The 24,788-nt window shown below is 37.1% G+C and overlaps 7 protein-coding genes across 7 annotated transcripts; 2 read left to right on the forward strand and 5 right to left on the reverse strand.

Moving 5' to 3' along the window:
* The first annotated feature begins 2,467 nt into the window (after positions 1-2,467).
* Positions 2,468-5,659, forward strand: LOC131012696 (putative disease resistance protein RGA3). Its single transcript, XM_057940690.1, has 2 exons — positions 2,468-2,806; positions 2,863-5,659. Exons 1-2 carry the CDS (start codon positions 2,468-2,470, stop codon positions 5,416-5,418), a joined length of 2,895 nt encoding a protein of 964 aa, XP_057796673.1. The 3' UTR covers positions 5,419-5,659.
* A 91-nt stretch (positions 5,660-5,750) lies between these two features.
* On the reverse strand, positions 5,751-6,250 carry LOC131006032 (class I heat shock protein-like). Its single transcript, XM_057933191.1, has one exon. The coding sequence runs from the start codon at positions 6,233-6,235 to the stop codon at positions 5,933-5,935; it is 303 nt and encodes a 100-aa protein (XP_057789174.1). The 5' UTR covers positions 6,236-6,250; the 3' UTR covers positions 5,751-5,932.
* Positions 6,251-7,112: 862 nt separating this feature from the next.
* On the forward strand, positions 7,113-7,881 carry LOC131006015 (17.3 kDa class I heat shock protein-like). Its single transcript, XM_057933167.1, has one exon. It carries the CDS (start codon positions 7,292-7,294, stop codon positions 7,754-7,756), a length of 465 nt encoding a protein of 154 aa, XP_057789150.1. The 5' UTR covers positions 7,113-7,291; the 3' UTR covers positions 7,757-7,881.
* A 610-nt stretch (positions 7,882-8,491) lies between these two features.
* LOC131005896 (7-deoxyloganetic acid glucosyl transferase-like) lies at positions 8,492-11,281 on the reverse strand. Its single transcript, XM_057933016.1, has 2 exons — positions 10,597-11,281; positions 8,492-9,567 (listed from the first exon to the last, which is right to left on the reverse strand). The coding sequence occupies exons 1-2, from the start codon at positions 11,126-11,128 to the stop codon at positions 8,591-8,593; spliced, it is 1,509 nt and encodes a 502-aa protein (XP_057788999.1). The 5' UTR covers positions 11,129-11,281; the 3' UTR covers positions 8,492-8,590.
* A 2,252-nt stretch (positions 11,282-13,533) lies between these two features.
* On the reverse strand, positions 13,534-16,041 carry LOC131005919 (UDP-glycosyltransferase 76B1-like). Its single transcript, XM_057933040.1, has 2 exons — positions 15,510-16,041; positions 13,534-14,519 (listed from the first exon to the last, which is right to left on the reverse strand). Exons 1-2 carry the CDS (start codon positions 16,012-16,014, stop codon positions 13,636-13,638), a joined length of 1,389 nt encoding a protein of 462 aa, XP_057789023.1. The 5' UTR covers positions 16,015-16,041; the 3' UTR covers positions 13,534-13,635.
* Positions 16,042-19,070: 3,029 nt separating this feature from the next.
* Positions 19,071-22,437, reverse strand: LOC131012707 (UDP-glycosyltransferase 76F2-like). The gene is made up of 3 exons (XM_057940699.1): positions 22,403-22,437; positions 21,934-22,067; positions 19,071-19,722 (listed from the first exon to the last, which is right to left on the reverse strand). The coding sequence occupies exons 1-3, from the start codon at positions 22,435-22,437 to the stop codon at positions 19,145-19,147; spliced, it is 747 nt and encodes a 248-aa protein (XP_057796682.1). The 3' UTR covers positions 19,071-19,144.
* Positions 22,438-22,677: 240 nt separating this feature from the next.
* LOC131006023 (class I heat shock protein-like) lies at positions 22,678-23,634 on the reverse strand. Its single transcript, XM_057933177.1, has one exon. It carries the CDS (start codon positions 23,311-23,313, stop codon positions 22,879-22,881), a length of 435 nt encoding a protein of 144 aa, XP_057789160.1. The 5' UTR covers positions 23,314-23,634; the 3' UTR covers positions 22,678-22,878.
* Positions 23,635-24,788: the final 1,154 nt, after the last annotated feature.

Here is a 24,788-nt window from a genome sequence, read left to right on the forward strand (position 1 = left end):
ATTCCACAGTTTGCTAGGCCTTTGCCCGTGGATGACGTCCCTATTTGGCCTTTGGGTAAGTTCAATTGCTATTCGGTGAAATCTGGTTACCTTTTAGCTTGTTCTATTGCTAAACGGGATGAAGCCTCCTCCTCTTCTTCAATGGATCATCTCTGGCGATGGATCTGGGGTTTGGAAGTGATGCCGAAAATCAAACTCTTCATGTGGCGCTGCTTAGCGGGAGCAGTCCCTACGGCAAACGCACTGACGAGCAGAATGGTCGATGTTGATCCGTTGTGCCGACGGTGTGGAGATAAGATTGAGACGGTTGAGCACGCTCTGAGGGATTGTCATTGGGCGTTTTTCTTATGGGCAGCTTCACCTCTTCGCATTCAACCATCCACGGTCGGGGAGGAGTGGAGTATTGCAAGCTGGTTTGATAGTATACGAAGGCATCCTCAACATGATTATCATCACATTTTTGCGTCTCTTGCATGGGTTACATGGCACGCAAGAAATTTACTCCTGTTTCAGCAAAAGGACATGTCTCACCAAGACTGTTTTGCCATTGCACAAAGGATGCTTACGTCGAAGCCGGTGGAGGAGCCTGTGCACCAGATACTTTTGAAGAGAGTGGAATGTACCAGGGAACAGCAAGTTAAGATCTCTTGTGATGCTGCGGTGGAGGTTGGAAAGGGGATGGGTTTTGGTGTGGTGGTTTCTGATAGGCATGGAGAAGTGAAGGGATGTTACTATGGTTTTGTGCAGGGAGCTGTTTCTGTTGAAGAAGGCGAGGCTTTAGCTGCTCTACATGGCATGAATTTGTGCACTCAACGGGGGTTTTCAGATGTGGTTCTCGAAACGGACTGCCAAACGCTCTATTGGCGTATCCTCAATCGAACTAAGGATCTGTCCTATATTGGCGACTCCACTTCACGTATTCTGGACATGGCTGATGGGTTTCGGCGCTGCGCGTTTAGCTGGACCAAACGGGAAGGAAATTCTAAGGCTGACAGCTTGGCTAAATTTGCTTTATCTCATCGTTTTTTTCCGTTGTTTTCTGAGGTGCTTCCTCATGTTTTAAACTCTGCTTTTGATGCTTAATATAAGTGTTCCCTTTCTCAAAAAAAAAAAAAAATGAACGCTATGGATATTATAAATTAATTTACATATAGATCTATAAATTAACAATTTTTATTATGTGGCAGATAGGTTGTAGAAGGTAGAAGGTTGTAAGGTGTAATGAGGTTAAAAGAAATAAAATCCTTATATTTCGCCAAACTTCAGTATCTACATGTACTTGTAAACGAATGCAGTTTATACTCGACTAAATCCCGAGTTTTGATATCCGATTTCTGCCTTGCTAATATACTACGACTCTACGAGACTTGTTAAATTAATCAAATATTGAATTCGTAGGTTTAATTCGCTCTACGAGTCGTCTAATATTTAAATCAAATTCGCAGATTTAATTAGATTAACATGTAAATCGACGACTAAAGTAACCATAATAATGATGGAGATAATAATAGAAATAATAATTTTATTGCAAATAATAAATAATATGACTTTGCTAAATTGGTTATAAATCTAAAATTATAAATTATTGACATCGAGGTCATCACACGCGACACTAAATACATAGAGAAATAATAATAACTCTTCTTCTTAAGGGCACATAATTCAGTATCAAGCCGAATTCGTATCATAAACAATTACTCCATTTAGCCGGAGTACTAAATTTGATTTACTGAAAGACGTAATAAATAGTTATCGCATTACCGATTATAAATATAATAAAAAGAGCGGATTATTACATTTTATGGCGAGGAAAGGACATGAGGCTCAGAAGTTGACTACTTTCGACTATTTTTCTATTAAGTTATTTTCTTGAATTCTATCTATAAACATGCCCTTCATTTTTCATCAAATAAAATAATGGAAACTAATTCATAAATAAAAATATATATATATTGAAATCTCACCGGCCCACTGGCCCTTCATTTTTCATGCCCTTCATTTTTCATCAAATAGAAAAATAGAAAAACCTACCCAAACCCCACCGGCCCAACCGGCGGCCCAAACACCCTCACCTTTTCCTTTTTCTCTTCTGCAACTTTCATTTTTTTTAATCAACGCGTGAATTTCACGCATTTCTCTCTCTTCTCCCTAAGCACGGCGCAGCCGGTGTAGGTGCTGTGATAATTCACGCATATCCACGAATAGCATTTTTATATATAATTGTTAATGCTGCTGCGATTAGTTTATGTTGATGACTTGCAGCAGGCACCATCCTTGAAATTTCCGACTAGCTGCCAAATTAAGAGTCGTCGCTCGCTCCATGGAATCAATGATTTTAAAATTGTTAATTATTTAGATATAGACATAGACAATGTTAATTTTGATCATTTCCACCATCAATCAAGAGAAGAAAACAACGCGGAAAAAAAAAACTATCTCCAATTCGCATAGTGAGGAAAGTGTGATAATGGCGGATGCTATGATTTCAGTTGTGGTGGAGAGAGTTGCAGCTATCATTGAAGATCAGATTCGCAACGAGGTCAATTTGGTGAGAGGCGTTGAGAAGGAGCTTCTCGATCTCTCCGACAAACTCAACACGATCAAAAATGTGTTGGATGATGCTGAAAAGAAAGGAGTGAACGACCAAAGCGTCAAAACTTGGTTGAAGAAGCTCAACGATACCGCCTATGAGATGGATGACATCTTGGATGAATGGAACTACACTCTTCTCGATCATAAGAATAAGATAATGATGCTTCTCCTAAGCAAAAGGTATGTTGCTCCTTCATCCCATCTTCATGCTTTTGTTTCAACAAAGTTGCAGTTCGTCGTGATACTGCCATAAAAATACAAAATGTGAAGGCTAAACTTGATCAGATTTTAGAGGAGAAACTCAAATTTGATTTGGTGATATCTCCGCCCAAAACTCTTCCTGTGCCTAACTCTTGGCGAGTTCAATCCACATCTTCGATTGAATTCGAGAAAGTTTATGGCCGGCGTGAAGATAGGGATAACATTGTGAGGAAGTTAATCAATAGGGATACCCAAATTGTGAGTATAGTTGGGATGGGGGGACTTGGGAAGACAACTCTTGCTCAGCTTGTTTATCACGACACTCAAATAAAGGATTGTTTCGAATTAACAATTTGGATATGTGTCTCTGATCCCTTTGATGTGGCTGAGATCGCCAGAGGAATTGTTGCGAGCGTAACCAAAGAGAGCATTCCTCCACATACTGACCAATTGGAATTGGTACTAGAAAAACTTAAAGATTGCATTACAGGAAAGAAGTTTCTTCTCGTCCTTGATGATGTTTGGACAGAAGAATACAACAAATGGAAACTCCTGCAAATCAATCTCAAGCATGGTGCACCAACTAGCAAAATTTTGGTGACAACGAGGAATGTAAGGGTAGCTAAGATGATGGGCACCGCTCCTGATGACGTCTACCGGCCACGACAGTTAAGTGATGAAGAGTGTTGGTCATTAATGTGTAGCATATCCCTTTCAGGAATGAGTGAGGAGGAATGTGGAGAGTTTGAGGATGTTGGGAAGAAAATAGCTAGCAAGTGCAATGGATTGCCTCTTGCTGTTAATGTTTTGGGAAGTCTTTTGATTAACAAGAGTAGTTTGAACGAATGGGAGAATGTATTGGATAGTGAAATATGGAAATTGGATAAGGCGGAAGAAGATCTTTTCCCACATTTGGTTTTAAGCTACAATGAATTGTCGCCCGCACTTAAGCATTGTTTTTCATATTGTGCTGTCTATCCTAAAGATTCTCGAATCAATGTTGAGAGAGTGATACAAGAGTGGATGGCATTAGGGTATTTGGGCTCTGTTACGAAAAATGGTGGATCGGAACTTAAAGGGAGAGAGTACTTCAACAATTTAGCAATGCGGTGTTTGTTTCAAGACTTTGAGGAAAGCGGATCGAGAGAGCATATAAAATGGTGTAAAATGCATGATATAGTACATGATTTTGCTCAATTTGTTTGGCAGAATAATGAGAGAGGTGAAATGAGAAAGAAAAGCTGTCAATTAGCTTGTGATCCTTTATTGGGTTCTCATGTCCAAGTATATCGAAGTATATATTGGGATAAGAGAACTCCTCTCCTTCTTTGTGATTGCTTGACAAGTGTTAGGGTGTTAAGATTCGAGAGCTTACTAGTGGATGGTCCTCCACAGGGAATGAAAAAGTTGATTCATTTGAGATGGTTGGATTTAAGTGGTAATGCTTTGTCAGAGAAAGACTGCAAAATCATTTGTAGGTTTTACTTCTTGCAAACTCTTTTGTTAGCATACTGCTCCCTAGAAGAGATTTTGGGAGAAATTGGGAATTTGGTTAAGTTGAGACGCCTTGACTTAAGTGGTAACGATTTGAAGGAGTTACCAGAGAGCATGTGTGGTTTGGTTGAATTGCAAAGCTTGAACATTACAAAATGTTGGTATCTCAATGGACTTCCGGAAGGGATCCATAGGCTCCAAAACCTCCAACACCTTCTTATTGAGGACACTTGTGCAACCCGTAGTTTGCCTCAAGGAGTAGGTGAGTTAAGTGGTCTCCGCACATTGGGATTGACTACTTTCGAAGTAGGAAGTGATTGCAACAAGTTGGGATTGTTGCAAAAATTAAACCATCTTACTGGAGATCTAGATTTGAAAATCTATTTGAAGTGTAGTAGTGACCTAGAGGAGTTGGTTGAGGATGCTCGAGAAGCACAATTAAGGAACAAGATACACATTCAAAACCTGAGTATAACATTCGAGGACAAGATGAATGAAAGAGAGTGGGCATCATCAACATCATCATTGTGGATGGATGTAATAGAAGCTCTCGAGCCCAATATTCAGAAGCTGCAAAAACTTGAAATCTGGGGATTTGGGGGCTCCATGCATCCGCATTGGATGTCATCGCCCCTCAACCTAATAAAAGAGATTCATTTGTCTATGTTCAGTGAAGGGTGTTCATTGCCGGCTATGGGAAGACTACCTTTTTTGGAACTTCTCTCTTTGGTTGGAATGGAGGAATTGAAGGCGGTGGGACGGGAGTTTTTGGGAATAGAGTCTTCATCTTTTTCATCAACGTCTAATCATGTTGTTGTTGCATTTCCTAAACTCAAGGTACTACAATTTGAATATTTCCGCAAATGGGAAGATTGGGAGGACATAACCGCCAAAGAAGAAGAATCTGAGGATGTCTCCATCATGCCATGTCTCACACAGTTGAATATCTTTTGGTGTAAGGATTTGAAGAAACTTCCGCATCGCCTCTTGCGTAAGACCTCCTCGTCTTTACAGATCTTGAATATTAGGTCTTCATCAGAGCTAATAAAAAGATATGAGGAGGACAAGAAAGGTTCAGCTTGGAGATCCATTTCCCAATATAATCCCAAACTTCAATTGGTATCCCAGTAAAACTCTACTTCCATGGTAATAATGTTTCCACTTCAATTGAGAATTGTAACTTTGATGTAGAATTCCACAGCACAACTTCAGGAATTTATTTACTTTTTGTTTTTAGTGAGATTGTGTGATTAATGGTTGTTAACTTTGTAGAAAGAATACATTTTTTCAGGTTTTTGGGTGGAGAGCTTGGGGCCTTCATCCGTCATTGTTGTTAAGCTTAGCGTTTAATAATCACGATTAGTATTCCATTTTTTTCAAACTTCTATTTATTTTTAAATATTCTTGAGAAACTTTTTATACAAGTTGAAGTAGACAACTTGATTCTTCAACATTCGTCAGGATAAATATAACATATACTGCCTATTACTTTTATATGGATGGATTTTAGCTATTACTACTGAATTAAAACACAATCAGAATATATAATTAGGAAGATCGGATCATAGCTTATTTGCGCGTTATTTATTTACGTAACTCCTTGATCATAGTTTTACATTAAACAAAGTTTTTCACAAAATGCAAATTAACCAGAGATATCAATGGCCTTCATTTCTGGCTTCTTCACTTCCTCTTTAGGCACTGTGACAGTCAGCACCCCATTCTCCATAGCCGCCTTCACCTGCTCCAGTTTGGCATTCTCCGGCAGCCTGAAGCGACGGAGGAACTTCCCGCTGCTCCTCTCCACGCGGTGCCACTTGTCATTCTTCTCCTCCTGCTCCTTGCTTCTCTCTCCACTGATTTGCAGAATTCCGCCTCTGTTTGCGAGTCTAGAATTTGCGAGTGCTTTCGAGATGCCTCTGTTTTTGCCCTCCTTTCTTTTCCCCATTAATTTGGCATTTACTGAAGTGAATGTGGTATAGTTGGGAAATTATCTTGTAATGTCATTTAAAGGATATCAATATCAATTTATTAATGGAATTTAATAATCATTAATTAGATATACACCCACTAGGGCCCCTAAGTTAAATTTAAAGTAAAATAATAAAATTATAATTATGTTTGATTATTATAAGAATAATTATATTATGAACTATCGAAAATATTTTTTTTAAATTTTATATCAATTATTTCATTTGTCCATTTATTTGCTTCAAAATTTTGATGTGGTAGGTCGGATACAATTATGTATTTAAAATAAGTCCTTCGTAATCTACACTGTACAAAACAACATCATTATATACTTTATTAATTTTGAAAATTTAAAATAAAAAATGAATGAAGGGTACAATTGATAGTTTAAAATTCAAAAATATTTTTAATAATTCAAAATATAATTAATAGTGTAAAAATAATTTGATGTTCAAAGTGATATTTACATATAATAAAATCAATTTAAACATAAATATTATACCAGACTCAAAACGGGCTCAAGTTGGCGAAGGCGAGGTACACTTTTATTGAAAACCCAATTAAGATTTATTCTATTCATAACTCGCATTTTACTTTTTATAGTCCTCACATTTAAATAAAGATAAAAATATAAAATAAATATTTAATTATTATTTTAAATAATAAATATAAATCGCTCAAAAAAATTAATGATTATAAAAAGTAAAATAAGGGCGTTATTAATAGAACCAAATAAACCCAATTATTCGTGTTTTGCGAAAGAAGCCCATTTGATAACTATACTATACGGCCCAACATGAGAACTGTCCAGATTGTTGAAATTTCTGGAACTTTCAACAGATAAACATCGGCAACTCGCAGAAGTTACCAGAAGGATCGAGAATGATTCGCTCATTTCACTAGTCCCCTATAAATGAGATGTTTTCTCCTACAAAGTTTCACATCGAGTAATTTCACACATCACCTAATCTGCTTCCAAACTATTCAGACAAATTAATTCTTTATTGATCAAATCTAAATCCAAAGCTGCAAGATGTCTCTGATTCCAATTCCAAGCTTCTTCGGCAGCCGCCGCAGCAACGTGTTCGACCCATTCTCCCTCGATATATGGGATCGCTTCGAGGGTTTTAATTTCCCCTCCTCCGCCTGCGAAACCACCGCGGTGGCCAACGCCCGCATCGACTGGAAGGAGACGCCGGAGGCCCATCTCTTCAAGGTTGATGTTCCCGGATTGAAGAAAGAGGAAGTTAAGGTTGAGGTCGAAGATGGCGGCATTCTGAAAATAAGCGGAGAGAGAAGCAAGGAGCAGGAGGAGAAGAACGACAAGTGGCACCGCGTGGAGAGGAGCAGCGGGAAGTTCCTCCGCCGCTTCAGACTGCCGGAGAATGCGAAGCTGGAGCAGGTGAAGGCGGCGATGGAGAATGGGATGCTGACTGTGACGGTGCCTAAAGAGGAAGTGAAGAAGCCAGAAGTCAAGGCCATCGACATCTCTACTTAAATCGAATCATTCTCGTTTCCATGTGTTTGTTTGATTGATACGTTGATGTAATAAAGTATATAGTGTAGCATCCTTTAAGATGTGGAAAGATAAATATTTGTAGATATATCAAAATATCAATTTTATCTATGTAAAGATAAAAAAAAAATAACTTTTTAAATTTAAATTACAATTTTGTCTCTAATTTACGTCATTTAATCTTAGTTTATAATTAAGAAACATCATATAAATCAAATTTGTTCATGTTTAGAAGTAAAAAAGAGGCTAAATTGCAATCTACTGTAGTATGTGATTTTGAGGTGTATGTATTAAAGTTAATTTATAATTAAGAAATTTTCTGATTGTCAAGGAATAACCTGCGATTTTGAATTATAACATGAATTTTTAATTTTTTATTAAAATATATGAACTTTAGTATTTATACAATTTTTTATACCGACTCATATTTTCTTTAAATTAAATCTGAGGTAATATATTTAAAACATAATTATGACTCATAATCCACATTTCAATAGACGTTGTAAATAAATATTTGTTCTCCATAAGTCATAATCATATTTCAGATATATCGTCTCATATTCAATTTAAGGTCCTTCATGAGTCTTAATTATTATCCGAGATATGCCATCTTAGATTTAATTTAGAGAAAATAATGTTTGTGCTTAAAATTTTGAGCACGTATTAGTAAAATTAAAAATTCATGATAAAATTTGAAATTGAAGAAAAATTAATGTATTTAAACAACGTAAAATAGATGTTTTATTCATTCACTCCATCAATTTTTATCAGCAACATAACAATCTATGAAACGGATTGAATTGATTCAAAGCAAATTCATAATGCCGTGGACTTCAAAAACTCAATCAATCGGTTCAAATTCATGTGGGAAGACCCTCCTTCGCAAATAGCCTTGTTAGCCATATTCGCCATACCACGAGCCTTCTCCAACAACTCATCTCTCCTAACTCCCATCATCACCTCCTTAACCATCCTCTCGATCAACAATCTATCACAAGTATCTTTAATATCCAATCCGATCCCCCACACCTCACTCACGAACCGACTATTCGTCGTCTGATCCGCAAAATAAGGCCAGCACAGCATTGGCAAGCCGATCACCACGCTCTCCAGAGTCGAGTTCCATCCACTGTGCGTGAAAAACGCCCCGACCGACGGGTGCCCTAGCACTACTTCTTGCGGCACCCATTCCACCATCAACCCTCTCAATTTCGTGCCTTCCACGAGCTCGACTGGGATCTCATTCCCGCATCCATTCCCAATCCTGTCCTCGACGACAGAATCCGGTCTAACGACCCACAAGAATCTCACCCCACTATTAACCAACCCATACCAAAACTCCAACAATTCATCCCTTGTCAACATGGTGATGCTACCAAAGCTCACATATATCACAGATTTGGGAGGCTGGGAATCTAGCCAGCCCATGCAGCTGTCATCTTCCTTCCAGAAGCTACTAGAATGATGCGATGATTCCATTCCTTTCTCCTTCAGCAACGCTTTCAAATGCGAGTGCAAAGGGCCGATGGAATATAAATTGGGAATGTGTTTGCGGATTTGATCAAGAATTGGACCTTCCAAATCTTCGAATGTGTTGAGTATGAGAGCAGCAGCTTGAGTAGTTCTTCTGGTCTCTGTTTTGATGGACTGGAAGCCGGCGTCGCCGACGTCCTCGACCCGGCAGAACGCCGGGATGTCGCGTCGCCGGAGGAGATTCTCCATTCCCGGCACGCTTGTTACCATTAAGTCCATCTCTTTCCTTTTCCAGTATGTCAGTTTGTCTTCATTTTTGTCTGAATTCAGATACCAGCAACAACAGTTATGGAGCGTTTGGTATCTAAGTTGAGATAAAGAGTGATAAATAAAACCAAGATAAATAACATGGATTAGGTGATCTTGTTATTTTTTATATGTGTTTAGTATGTAAGATATAATCTAATAAAATTAATATTCTTGTTTGATAGAAAAGATACTATTGTATATTAAATTAGTAAATTATAATTTTAACCTTGTATAAATTTAAATAAGTAATTTAATACTGAAAAAAAAGGTTAATAATCTCGCCTTAGAAAGGGTGATGCGATATTACTTTTTAAAATTTCAATATTTAGTTAAAATAAATTTATGTTGTATGAAAAGAACAATAATGAGTTTTGGTTCAGTGAATAAGTTGTTATTTGTATTTGTTGGAGACCTGATATTTTTTAAATGGGTGTTCGAATACCCAAATAACCGAATCGGTTCACCCAAATCGATTCAGAAACTATTATTGAAAATGGTTGAACCTTCAATTAACAATTTATGTGAATGTTATTTTTTAAATGGGTGTTTGAATACTTAAATAATTGAATCGGTTCAACCAAATCGGTTTGAAAACGATCGTTAAAAATGGGACACAATCGATTTTAGGTAAGTGAAATTTTCGGTTCGAATTCGATCAGTAGGCCTAGGGACGATGCGATTCCGCACCCTAAATATTCGGTTCATCCAAATCGGTTGGAAAACGATCGTTAAAAATGGGACAAAATCGATTTTAGGTAACTGAAATTTTCGGTTCGATTTCGATCAGCAGGCCTAGGGACGATGCGATTCCGCACCCTAAATATTTTGGAACTTCGTCTTTAAAAAAAAAAAAGAAAAAAAATGGAGCTTGTACTTGTCATGTTTACTTATAATTATATTCAAACAGAAGTAGCTTTCAAAGGACAAAGGGAAGGACTTCTAATTCAATAGCTTTCATTAATGGACTTCTAATTCAATAGCTTTCATTAATCATTTCCATAAATTATTCAAAGAAAAGAGAAAAAGTTAATTAAGAGTACCTTTCAAAGGGACTTCGCCGGCGTCGATCATCTCTTGAATGCAGAAATACGGCCAGAAGGAGCAGGCGCTGATCGTCCGGAAATATATGAACGGAATCCCCATCTCTTCCACCACCGGTATGGTGAAGCTCAGCACCCCATCCATGATCAGGCAGCTCACGCGCGGCGCGCCGCCGCCGCCGTCGCTCAGCCCCTCCATCAGGCGGCGGAACTGCGGCCCGCCCACCTCCTTGAGGCTGAGCACGATCTCCAGGATGCGTTGGCCGGAGCGGGGGTGGTCGGCGGGGAGGCCGTCGGAGATGGTGGCGACGCGGAAGGCGGCGTAGCGGGAGAATCGGGAGCGGAGGCTGGCGTGGCGGAGGAGGCGGTCGTGGGTGTGGTCGGAGAGGAGGATGGTGACGTGGAGGCCGGAGAGGCAGAGGATCTCCGACAGGTTGAGCATGGAGTTCACGTGGCCTTGCAGTGGTACCGGGAATATCAGAATATGCGGCGGCGACGGCGGCGGTGTCGCGGTGGTTTCTTCCTTCAACATCTTTAATTTTTTTTTTTATTTCTCGCAAGGCTTGAGTTAATGATTTGAGTTCAATCTTATATTATGAGATTAGCCATTGGTTTTTATCTTTCCCTTTCAGGGTAGATTAGTCATTGTGTTGAAAACGTGGGATTGCGTAATGTATTTTATTTGAGAAAATTTTGCAATTTAAGAAGAAAAAAAATGGTAAATTTTTATTTGTGGTAATATACAATACTACACAACTCTCTCAACCTATATTTACACTATACCCACTTTTTTCAAACAATTCACCTCATATCCATTTCAATATTTAATTATTTCTCTTGGTACTTGCATATTCTTTCACCATTTCCTATGCCTGACAAAGTGAAGTTACTTTTGACCGAATTTATTTGTAAAAGAGGTGGGTAGTTTAGCTTTGTCTTCTTTATGTTTTATTTTGAATTTGTCCCACCTTTCTCTCCACAAAACTTCCGCAAAGTTCCTCTCTGCGTGAATTCTCCTAATTCGCCATCTTTGCGTACACATATTTTCTCCAGAGATCTAGCTTGGCGCCGGAGAAGATGAACCCACCGAGAGAGGTTTGGTTTTTACGATTTTTATTAACTAATTGTTTGGAATTTTTTTTTTTAATTTAGCCTATTTTTTTAGGCGTGTTTCCTGAATTTTGTGGTTCCTGTATTAAGTAAATTTTGGTTCTGTAAATTTTTTTTAGGCTTTGCGCACTAAATTTATTAACTATTTTTTTTAGGCTTTGTGGTTCTCTAATTTCATTAACTAAAGTGCGCATAATAAATAAATTTAATTTAGATTTGTTTTAAATAATTTAGATTTGGGTACTAAAGTGCGCATAATAAATAAAGCAATTTAGATTCATGAACTAAAGTGCGCATAATAAATAATTTAGATTTGTTTTAAATAAATTTAATTTAAAGTGCGCACTAATTTCATTAGCATGTCATTGTTTTAAATAATTTAGATTTGGGTATTATGCTAATTACATTTAATTCGTCATTTTTAGTATAATACTAAATTAGCATGAATTTAAAGTGCGCATGAATTTAAATTAGCATGAATTTAAATACTATGCGCATAATACTAAAGATGCGCATAATACTAAAAATGCGCAATAAATTTAAATACTATGCGCATAATTAATAAATTTAAATACGCATAATACTAAAAATGCGCAATAAATTTAAATACTATGCGCATAATAAATAAATTTATTTAAAATAAATTTAAATACGCATAATACTAAAAATGCGCAATAAATTTAAATACTATGCGCATAATTTGATTTCAATACGCATAATACTAAAAATGCGCAATAAATTGTACCATACAAATGCGCATAGTTGTCGAATTTTTTTGATTTCAATACTATGCGCATAATTTGATTTAAAATATTTATAAAACAATGCGCATTCAAATTATTTATAATTATTTATAAAATATTAAAATATAAACAATGCACAATTATTTATAAAACATTAAAATATAACAAATTATTTAACTATGCGCATCTCAAATTTGCAAACAATGCGCTAAATTCAAATTTGCGCATCCAAATTTGCAAACAATGCGTTAAATTCAAATTTGCAAACTATGCGCACAATTTGCAAACAATGTGCTAAATTCAAATTTGCGTATCCAAATTTGCAAACAATGCGCTAAATTCAAATTTGTAAACTATGCGCACAAATATTAACTCTGCGCATATTAATTGCGCAGAATTAAGGCTATGCGCAAACAATAACATGTGGACAAACTCAGTACACGGAAATCCACACTGCAAATCACACGCCCAATCATTAGGCACAGCTTTTTTCAGCATAAGAAATATTAAAATAATATAATGGGTATGGGGTAAATCATTTTGAAAAAATGGGTATATGGAAAATATAGTTTGCAAAAGGTGGGTATTTTAGATTTCCTCCCTTTTTATTTTGCCTTTTTTTCCCCACAAATTAGTCATTATTTTATGTATGTTAATGTGGAGTATTATATTTATTATTTTGATATTCTCTATAAATCATACGAGATTTAAGAAATTAATTGAATGTGCGAGTGAAATAATAATAGTCTCACTTTTGTTGTGAATTAATTATACGTGGTATACTTATCAAAAAAGTTGGGGATGCATTCGAGATGCGGATCAAAAAAGAAATATACTCATTATGTCATTTGAATGACCCATAGAGTTTTTTTTTTTTATGAAATTTATCATAAATCGTATTCTTTTTAAAAAGTTATATACAATGATTTGAATTTATCAACCTATTCTTAATTAATTAAAGTAATATTAAATGATAAAAAATAATTATATACTCTAATTAGATAGAATAAATCCTAGTTAATATTTATAAAATTAAAATTGGAGAAAATATTTGTAAAAAAAATATAACATGAGAAACCAAGTATGATAAACTAGATCTCAAGTGCATTATATATTATTGGCCGTTGTTAATTTTATCATAAATATAGACCTAAATCGAAATACAATAACTAAGAGTAGAAACTAATCAAACCAAAGATTCATCAAATGATGAAATGAGATCAACGAAGCCATCAAGGGCTAAGTAGGAAGAGCCACCTTCACTCAAGCAAAGACTAGCTTTCTCCTTCAAACACACACCTCTCTCCCTAATTTCTTCCCCTTCTCTCCCCTTCATTAACCTTGCAATAGCATCCCTAATCTCTCCCCTCTCCATTCCCCTCTCCAACTTGATCCCAATCCTCCACACATCGTTCACGTATCTCGAGTTCACCATCTGATCCCCGAAAAACGGGGAGCAGATCATCGGGAGGCCCTCACAGACGGCCTCCACAGTCGAGTTCCACCCACTGTGCGTCCAGAAGGCCGCCACCGCAGGGTGAGAGAGAATCTCCTGCTGAGGGGCCCACTTCACAATGTGGCCCCTCTCTCTAACCTCACTCAAGAACTCATCGGGCAACGCGTCCGCCCCGCGTACTAGCCCGGGGCGGACCACCCACAGGAAGGGCTGCTTGCTCTCGGCCAGCCCCCAGGCCACCTCGGCTAGCTCTTCCTCGTCCATCGCGGCAACGCTTCCGAAGCTCACGTAGAGCACGGATTTAGGCGCCCGCGAGTCGAGCCACGAGATCGAGCTCATCTCCTGCGTTAGGAAGCTGGTCGAGGCAGCTGAGATGTACTTGTGTAATGGCCCTATGCAGAAAATGGGCATGAGAAACTGCTGCTTGAGCTTGGCTAAATCTGGGCCTTCGAGTTCTTGAAATGAGTTGAAGATGAGGCATGAGGATTTCTTTGTCTCTGCCACCATGTTCTCTATGACCTCGAATACGTCTTCTTCATTCTTCGTTTTGATTAATGGAATATCCTTCACTTTCAGAGGAGGAAGCTCTCGGATTTCATCCTCCATTTTCGAATCTAATCAAGAACACGAATCCATTTTCATATCCAATACGATAAAAGGGTAATCGCGTCTAAATACACGAACGTTGCCTCAATTCTTGTTAAGTGTGCATATCAATTCAAAAATTTGTTTCCAAATACACAAACTTTCAATTATGCATACATTTTCTTTTTGGTACGTCCCCCAAAATATATATACACCTTATTTCTAGATATTACCGACGCATATTTTACAATTTTACCACAATATACTTAACAATACCATTAACGTAGAATCTTTTCTCCACAATATAATTAAAATTTGTACCATACGCACCTATCAGTATTTATAGAGGACGGGAGTAATAAAAAAATTTAAAAAAAGTTGTTGTGCCAGTAATTAAGTGTGCAACGCGAGTGAAGAAATCGGACAAAATACTACTCCCTCTATCACTAAAAATTGTGACCCAAGGAAAGTGGCACAGATTTTAAGAAAAAGTGTGGTAGTTGTGTTTGAGTGGAGATTTGGTCTCACACCCTTTTGTAAATAGTGAGAAAAAGTTTGTGGGGTCGTTTTCAAATAAGGAAATATCATAATTTTTAGAGATATCAAAATATAGTAATAAAGGTCACAATTTTCAGGGACGGAGGGAGTACAATATCGTTCTCCTTCACTTCCCCTTCCTGCTTCCTTCGATCACCACCATGGCACCGGTACCGCCATCGATTGAAGTGATTCACTCCATTATCAAATTTTGAATTTGTCCCTCTTGATGTCTAAAAGCCTAAATAGCTCAACATGACGGCATTAATTCGTCGAAACTTAACAACTGTGTGAAAAATCATAACAAATGAAACTTTGGGTATATGAAAATAGGAATATTTTTTGTTAATCATCTGCAAAAACCAAAATTGAGTGAAAGTTTGTGTATTTTAGTGCGATAACCCTATAACAATAAATGCAAGCACACTAACAAGAAATTAAAATCAAGATTACTCATATATATGGATATATATCCCACGCACCTCTGTTTGAGAGGTAGCCTTTGTCACGGAGAAGCGGAAAGGCGGCGAAGGCGGAGAAGGAGCACACGCTGCTGGTGCGAAGAACAACCCTCGGAAGCCCGAATTCCTCGGCGGCGGCCTGCGTGAAATACCAAATGGCGTCGGTGATGAGGCAGACGACGCGGTGGTGGCAGAGTAGTTGAGACAAGCAGTGGTGGAATGGGAGCGTGCAGCTAGAGATGAGCAGTTTGATGGTGAGTATGGGGTCTAAGAGAGGTTCTTCGTTTTCCGATAAGGCGTCGGAGATGGGGTGGAAGGTGAAGCTGGGGTGGTTGGATGGGTTTGGGAGGTTGTATTTGGTGTGGATGATGGAGATGGAGAATCCTAATTTGGAGTGGAGGATGTGAGCGAGCTGGATCATCGGGTTGATGTGGCCTTGAAACGGCAGCGGGAAGAGCACGATACGTCGTCGTCGTTTCACCTCCGGCGGTGGAGCGGCGGCGGCTGCGGCTGCGGCTGCGGCCATGGATTGATATTCAATCAAGGCTGTGTTGCAGTTTGAGTGATGGCACACAAACATATGCATTAATACATAATTATAAGTAGTGCTCAGCTAAAATGGTTTGAAATAATACTAGTAATTTTCCTTTCACTCTCATAGTCCCCTATTTCTTTTTAAAATATCTTAGAACACAGTTTATTTTCTACAAAAATTATATTTTTTAAAAAATTAACCGTAAAATTCATATACTCTCAAGATTCTGATTTTTTCCATGATCTAAAAATTTAACTGAATTTTTCAAAACAATGTTTTCCGATCAAAATACAAATGTTACGGAATTCTATATGTAATTTTTTTACTATAAATATGTGACTACGTGTAGATAATCCCTCATCATTGGAGAATATCATCGTGAGAAAATTTCAAATAATTTTTCAATTCATGGATTTTCAGGCAAAATTTATAAGTCATTTGAAAAAGTTAAAATATGTCAAAGTATATCGATTTTGCGGCCGTTAACCTTTAAAAAAATTATTTATTTTTAATATATGTGTAAAAGTGATGCGGATTACAAAAGTGGGGGAGGAAGAAAGTAGTAATTGAAAAAGTCGGTTGTTTTTACTGGTTTTCAATTTGTAATTACAATTTTTATGAGTGAATTAATTGCATAAATATTGGTGCTTTAGGATCTTGATATCAATGCACGTAACTTTGCGGGGAAATTGTAAAAGAAACTTTGTTGGATTTTGTCACAGCAACCTCTTATAAAGGTGAGACTCTTATACATTCACAATAAACTCAACTTATTTATTAAGATCTGTGTCATTCTCAAATTGATACTAAGTTATGTACCGTTGGACAAAGGAAATATCAACTACTCTCTCCGTCCTCAAAATAATTTACTAACTTTTCTTTCTGATTCATTTAAAAAAAAAAAAAACTTCCTTTTCTGTTGGAATATGTTAGCTATTACTAATAATATTTCATTTACTCTTTTTTCACATTTTCACCTCATTTACTTTTACTTTCATTTTTTCACTTTTTCGTTTTCAAATTCGCACCCTTTCCTCATAGAAAGTTATTTGGGAGACGAAGTGAGTATATATAGCTTTCTATATATTACACAAAACATGGATAGAGTAACACTAGGATTTGCTAACTATTAATGGTAACGCTCATATTGGCAACTTTTGTGGCACCTCACATGCACTAGCTAGAAACTAAAAATCAAAATGGTGTTGAAATGACACAATAAAGGAACTCTACCTAGATGCTTTCCATGGGTAGAAAACATAACTTACGACTATACCACATTGTCGTTATTGTATTCGTGGTTTAAAATATTCGTCCATATCAAACAATTTGGTTATTTTATATATATAAAAAATTCCTCAAAGAAAATCAAACAATTTGCTTGTTTTATAGTATTAAAAATTTCCCTTCACATTCTTTTATTACGATATTTTCTTACAATATAGTAAGGCATAAAACATTTGCTTGTTTTAATTTATAAATTATTAAAACAAAAGCAAAATTGTTGTGTCTGTGAAGTGTATCATATATTCAATCTGCACCCGGTAATAAAATTCACCACTTTTCCGATTATTATTATGAAATTTTGTTGAGAAACCCTTTAATTACCTTTGAGGTGGTCTTGGGTGCAATCGGTTATACCGTGCATGCAACCGGGTTGCACCCTCACTTAAATCATGATCTGTATCCTAACTTGAATTCATATCATGATCCTAACCGTATAAATAACACTATTTTAAATACGGATCAACCCGATTGCACCCAAATTTTTGTGTTTACGGTTATAGTAATTCATTGCATTTATTATTATTATTATTATTATTATTATTATTATTATTATTATTATTATTATTATTATTTGAGCATAGTTATCTCTAAGGTTACTTTTTAAAAATATCTTTTTTCGAACTAGGCTCCGAAAATATGATGGAGACACCTCAAGGGTTTATATTGCAGAGACTTGCAGTTCATTATTAATATTCAGAAAGTCACATACATATATAGGACCACACCGATACATGTGATCTTTCATTCTGCATGCTTTAATAATAGATAATATAAAAAAAAAATTAAGTCCTCAAGTTTTCGTGATTAATTGTGATTGATTATTTTTATTCTTATCATTATAATTTTCTAATTATATAATTTCAGAAGATATGAATTAAGTAAAATTAGGTCAGGATAGAAATTATAGACCCCTGGAATATACCATAATTACATCAAATAATAAATGTTCCCTAGAAATATATCTATTGCAATTGAACTCTTCTACACAAAAAAAAAAAGGTGGTCTTGGGTACAATCGGACGTATCGTATAATCGAGTTACACTTATAAATCACACCATTATGAGTACAGGTCAACCAGGTTGTACGATACACCTAGCTATACCCGAGTTTTTGTTCAAAAAAGAATATGAGAATGAGTTTCCGTGTATTATATTCTATGTCCCTTCACTTTCAATTTATTTGTTTTCGTATATATTTTTTCTTCATCAATTTCATATTTATATGCTTTAATTTAATTTTGTAAATTTATTCCATTAAATTAAGATATATAATTATTTTTTATCATTTAATTTCATTTTTATTAGCTAATAATAGGTTGATAAATTCAAAGTCATAGTCATCTACAAAAAAGAAAACTCTTTATCTTACAAAAGGTTATAGCTCCACCATATTATATTACATTTTTTCTTTAATCACTATTCTTTTTAATTTGTGTGCCAAAAAGTAAATGATCATGGACGGAAGGAATATTGTAATATAATTTTATTTTTATAACTAATATTTTAAAAATAATAAAAATGAAAGATATATAGTACTAACACACATAAAATTATATAGGATATATACTGAATCTCATCCCAAAAATATGAAGTGGATTAAAGCTAAAAATAAATGCTCCCTAAACATATATCTATTGCAATTGAACTCTTCCACGAAAAAATATGATAAGAACTCAAGCTAATGGTCCCGGAGCAGCGGTGCACAAACTAACAAAAGCTACATCAACAAGATAAACATGTCACGCGAATTAAATAAATTTCAAAACATACATATCAAAATTAACAAAACAAAATTGCAACAATTAAAAAAAAATTCAGAAAAATGAAATAAAATTCACCAATTTGCTGGCCTAACACAAACCCTAGCCCTCTCTCTCATCTCCACCCCTTCTCTCTCCTCCATCACCCTCCTCACAGCCCTCTCAACCTTCTCCCTGCTCAGCCCACCATCCAACTGCAGCCCGACCCTCCAAACATGGCTCACGTACCGCGCATTCACCGGTTGATCGGCGAAGCGGGGCGTGCAGATCATCAGCACGCCCTCGCACACGCTCTCCAGAGTCGAGTTCCACCCACAGTGCGTCCAAAAGGCCCCCACAGAAGGGTGCGCGAGCACCTCCGCCTGTGGGGCCCATTTCACGATACGCCCTCTCCCCTTCAGCCCCTCGAGGAAGCCCTCCGGCAGCGGCTCGCCGCGTGTTAGGCCGCCCGGCCGCATGACCCACAAGAAGGGATGCCCGCTGCCGGCGAGGCCCCGGGCCACCTCCGCCATCGCAGCATTGGTGCCGAAGCTTATGTAGATCACGGATTTGGGGCGGTGTTTGTCTAGCCAGGAAATGGAGCTGTGGTCTTCGGCGATCATGCTTGTTATTGAAGAGGGCGCAGTGCTGTTATTATGCTTGTGAAATGGACAACGAAGCTCGCGTAAGTTGGTAAGACGTTTCGTCTCCAATTATTTATGGATTAATTGTCTATATATAAATTACTCCCTCCGTCCCAGCTTTTTGTAACCTACAAAAAGTGGATACAAAAAGCTGGGACGGAGGGAGTATTAAATTTTAAAGTTTGATATGGTAATTACCGAAGTATTATTGATTTAATTTAATTTTGTTATAAGTTAAGATTTCGGCGAAACTTATTGCCAACATGACTGATTGAATAATTACCGTCGTTTCGATCGCCAACACAAGAATAATTCACATCATCAATTATTCTGTTAGTCACGTCGGTGACAAACATGGTTTTCGTACCTCAATTCTACATGATTTGTTGTCATTTCCCTTCATATTTTGCTTGCCAATGCGTGTTTGTACCATAATGTTGAGTTTTATGAAGATTTGATGTCTTGGTGTAGTTTTGGAGTAATTTCAGGAAAAATCAAGGATTAATTGGAGGATTTTGAAGATATTATATTGAAGTACGTCTCGAGAGGAATCCGTGAGCGCAAACGGCGATCAAATCCGAGTCCGGACGAGGGAGAACGGAGCAAAACGAGCGGACTGCGCATAACGCCCAGTAGCCCGCGGTCACCACCCGCGGCCGCGGGGTGGGACCGCGGGTCAGCTGCCCCCGACTCAGGAGACACCCGCGGTCACCACCCGCGGCCGCGGGGCGGGACCGCGGGTCCCCTGAGCATCCCCCACGTTTGAAGGCCGCGGGCGCGGGCCATGACCGCGGGAAAAGAGCGGAGTCGCGTTTTTCAGCCCTTAAACCCCATTTTCCCCCTTTTTCTCTCATTATTCATCTTCCCCAACCTCAAACACACCCACTTCATCTTCCCCAACACTCCATTTCCAAACCCTAGCCTCTATTCTCTACCATTTTTTCTCTCTTCCACACACAAGAACAACACCAAAATCAAAGAAAGAAGGGGAAGACTTGGAAAGGAGCTCATCAAGACTACATGATTGAAGATCAAGATTATAGGATTTGTCTATGAATCTCTATCTCTCTATATCTTTATTTATGTTTTCTTATGACTTGAGATTTGCTTTTATTATGAATATGCTTGGCTAAAATCTCTTATCTTAGGGATTAGATTAGATGGATTTGTAATGGATTGATTTCTTTGTTCTATATATATCTTGATTGTGCTTATTGTTATCTTTTCAAGTCCTAGATTTATCTCTTGTATGATTGGTTGGCCACCTTTTGTGCATTTCTAATTTGTGATTTGAATCGGGAGAGGATAATTACAATAGATTAGGAGTTTGATACATATCATCTCAATAAACCGGGAGGTTGAGAGTTGGGTGAGGGCTTGTTGATCTTTTGTGCTCTTGGGAGTTATAGGTTAGAAATTGATCGGGGACGGCAATTATGACCCATAATCTACTGTTTTAGTCGTCCGGGAGGGGGCTAAAACTAGTGGGGAGATCGCCCTAGATAAGTAGGCCATATCAAGATTAATATTGCTTTAGATTGAAGTTCATTACGATCCATCGAAATTTAGTCCCTAGGATAACTTTCATTCGAGTCATTCCCCAATTTATTAACTAAGTTTATCTTGTCGTTATTTTATTTACTTGCTTTATTTAGCTTTGTTTTAGTTCTCAATATCTCTTCATCTTTGGTTTGTCTAAATAGATTGAAAATAACTTATTAATAATATTTAGAAGTTTAAATTCACCAATCCTTGTGGAATACGACCTTGCTTCCCTTATATTGCAACTACACCGTATACTTTCGGCGTGGTGAAAATATTAGCGAACAAGTTTTTGGTAGTAGATTTGGCCGAATTCCTAATTGTTAGCGAAATCAGATTAAATCACTAGTATTTCAATAATTTTCACGCCAAACATAATTGTATACAAATCCAGAATTTGATTAAAGTTCGGTAATTTCTTAATTGCCTATAAATTATTAAATTTTCATCAAATTCTAATTTTATATACAAACTTTAAAGTTTGACATGGTATTTATTGAAGTATAATTACATCAGATTAAATCAGAATTTCAATAATTACCAAGCCAAACATTATCAATTAGTATGTAAATCCAAAATTTGATTAAGTTGAGTAATTTCTGGGCAATTAATCCAGGTTCAAATTATAGTGAGAAAATGAGGAATCGTTATTGATCAGCCCTAGAACAATTTAAAAAATAAAAAAGTAGAAATTGGACCTATTGGAAAGATTGGGATTTGGAATTGTTGACGCAGTTTGGTAATCGCAGTTTCTTCAAGATCTTCGAAAGAGTTCCATATTAGTGGAGGAAGCTCCGTAGCTACTCTCTTCGTCCCACTGTATCTTGAGACTCTTTTTATTTAAGACGTCTCATTGTAAGTGAGACTATTTCCTTTTTTAGTAAAGATTTTACCCTTTAAATACATTTTCACTTACAAACAAAATACATTTTTCTTAATTTTCGTGTCAAAAAAAAAGGTCTCACGTACAGTGGAACGGAGGGAGTATATATCAAGCTAAATTGTGCTGCTTAATTATACAAGATAAATAGGTATGATATGACATATGACCATTCAAGGATTACTTTCGAATTAGATTAAAATAATTTTATAATATCTTATTCAGTTAAATGGATACGATCAAATAATCAATTTTGAAACAATTATATATGAATAGTCTTAGCTTACGAGTCTCGAACCAACTCAATTCCTAGTGATTTCATGCTAATTTAATCTCTTTAATCTTGACAACCAAACGTCCATATACTCTTTTTTAATTTTCATGCTCGTTCACTTCATGTTGATTATTTATCAACAGCCCATTTAAATTAATTGTTACGTTAATATTTATAATGATTATGTGCACATATAAATGATCTGGTTTTCACAAACTTATAATCGTTATCATAACATAGAACTATCTAAGAGAAAAATAAACTTAAATAAAAAACTCCAACAAAGCATATACAATCAGATATTATTTCAGATACAAAGCATATTCAAGCAACCAAAATAACAACAAAATAATTCCGTTCGCGTGAAATATAAAATATTAAAAACAATTAAACACACTATTTAAATTTTATTATTCGTATATTACACACAAACACACATTATTTAAATCACACTCATAAACATAAAGGCTTCGCCGCCGCCGCCGTCCCTCAGCCGGAAATCTCAATTGCCTTCACCTCCGGCTTCTTCACCTCCGCCTTGGGCACCGTGACGGTGAGCACCCCGTTCTCCATACTCGCCTTCACCTGATCGACCTTGGCGTTCTCCGGCAGGCGGAAGCGGCGGAGGAACTTGCCGGAGCTCCGCTCGACGCGGTGCCACGTGTCGTTCTTCTCCTCCTTGTCGCGGCTGCGCTCGCCGCTTATCTGCAGCACGTTCCCTTCCTCCACCTCCACCTTCACCTCCTCCTTCTTCAGGCCGGGCACATCCGCCTTGAACACGTGCGCCTCCGCCGTCTCCTTCCAGTCCACGCGCGTCGCCGCGAACTGCGACGTCTCGTCGCCGGAGTCGCGGAAAGGGTCCCACAGATCCAGGGAGAATGGATCGGAGCTCCGGCGCCCGAAAAAGCTGGGAATCAGCGACATTGTTTTGCAATCTAGCTAGATTTTGTGAGTGATTGCTGATTGATGGGAATGAATTTGATGCGAGGCAATTGCTATGAAATTGTTTTGGAGTGATTCTGTGATTGATTGGGTTGCACGAAGAGGTATTTATATTGCAGAAATGGTGCATTTTCTGGATTTTTTTATTTGTTCTGGTAGAAAATTACAGAAAATTCGAGACCTTTTTCTTTTCTTTTTTTCTTTTTTTTTTTCTTCTTTAATGATTCCAGAGTTTGCTCCGAGTGTTCCAGAGAGGAAGTTTGTAGACTATGCTAATTGACCAATCAAATGTTAACATTATAAGCATTTTGAATTCTTTATTTTCCACTTTTAGTATCTCTCTTTAATGTTTTAGTTTTAATTTTATAATTATAAATTAGAGTCATAAATTCAATTAGATTTTATAGTAATTAATTTTATAGAATTAATTTGCAATATAAAAATATAGTAGCCAATATCTTTTAATTTTATTTTTTTGTAATAAATATAATTTCAGATCCATTATATGATAATAATGTTTAATACACAAAAAGTACTTGGTTAACAATAAACTAAAATACCCATTTTAATTTTATGTAGAAATTACCCAAAAGAAGGTAAATGGACAAATATGCCCTTGTATCGTATGCGATAGTAATTGATGTAAAATTTGATGACTGCAGAGTATTTAACAAATAAGGTGGATAGTGTCAAAGCTTTAAAGTATGTTCTCAAGCTTTTTGAACTACTTTCGGGTTTAACAGTGAATTTCGACAAGAGCTGTCTCATTGGAGTCGGGATACCAGATTTCAGAAGTGAAGATCTGGCGGGCATTCTCAAATGTAAAGTGGGTGGATTACCCACTAAATATTTGGGAATTATGATCGGGACAAGACTTTCTCGGAAATCAGAATGGCAATACGTGGTGGAAAATATCAAGAGAAAAATCAAGAGCTGGGAAAAACGTAAGTTTTCGTTTGCTGGTAGAATCACCCTGATTCGATCAGTTCTTTTGTCCATTCCGGTATATCATCTCTCATTTTCTCTTGTTCCAAAAGGTGTGTTAGCTGAGATGCGGTCTTGTCTGAGTAGTTTTTTGTGGGGGGGTGGAATAGGAGAGAGGAAGATTCATTGGGTTAAATGGGAGCGGCTTTGTGTTGGTCTGGATTTTGGGGGGCTTAATTTTAAAGATTTGGGTGGTTTTAACTCGGCTCTTATGGCGAAATGGATCTGGAGATTTTTGACAGAAAAAAATTTGTTGTGGGTGAAGGTGTTCAAATCTTGCCACGGGGAATTGGAGAGGGATGGAAATGGATTCAGGGCTGAGGGAAACAATTTGATTAAGTCGGCTTGGTGGAGGAAAGTGGTGAGTCTGAGTAGGGGCGAGGGTGGAAAAGGGGTGAGAGAAAATCTTGAGCGAGTAATTGGAGATGGGAATTCGGTGAGGTTTTGGACTCACATTTGGGCGGGGGAGAAAT

Source organism: Salvia miltiorrhiza, chromosome 1 (assembly GCF_028751815.1).
Source record: "Salvia miltiorrhiza cultivar Shanhuang (shh) chromosome 1, IMPLAD_Smil_shh, whole genome shotgun sequence".
Lineage (NCBI taxonomy): Eukaryota > Viridiplantae > Streptophyta > Magnoliopsida > Lamiales > Lamiaceae > Salvia > Salvia miltiorrhiza.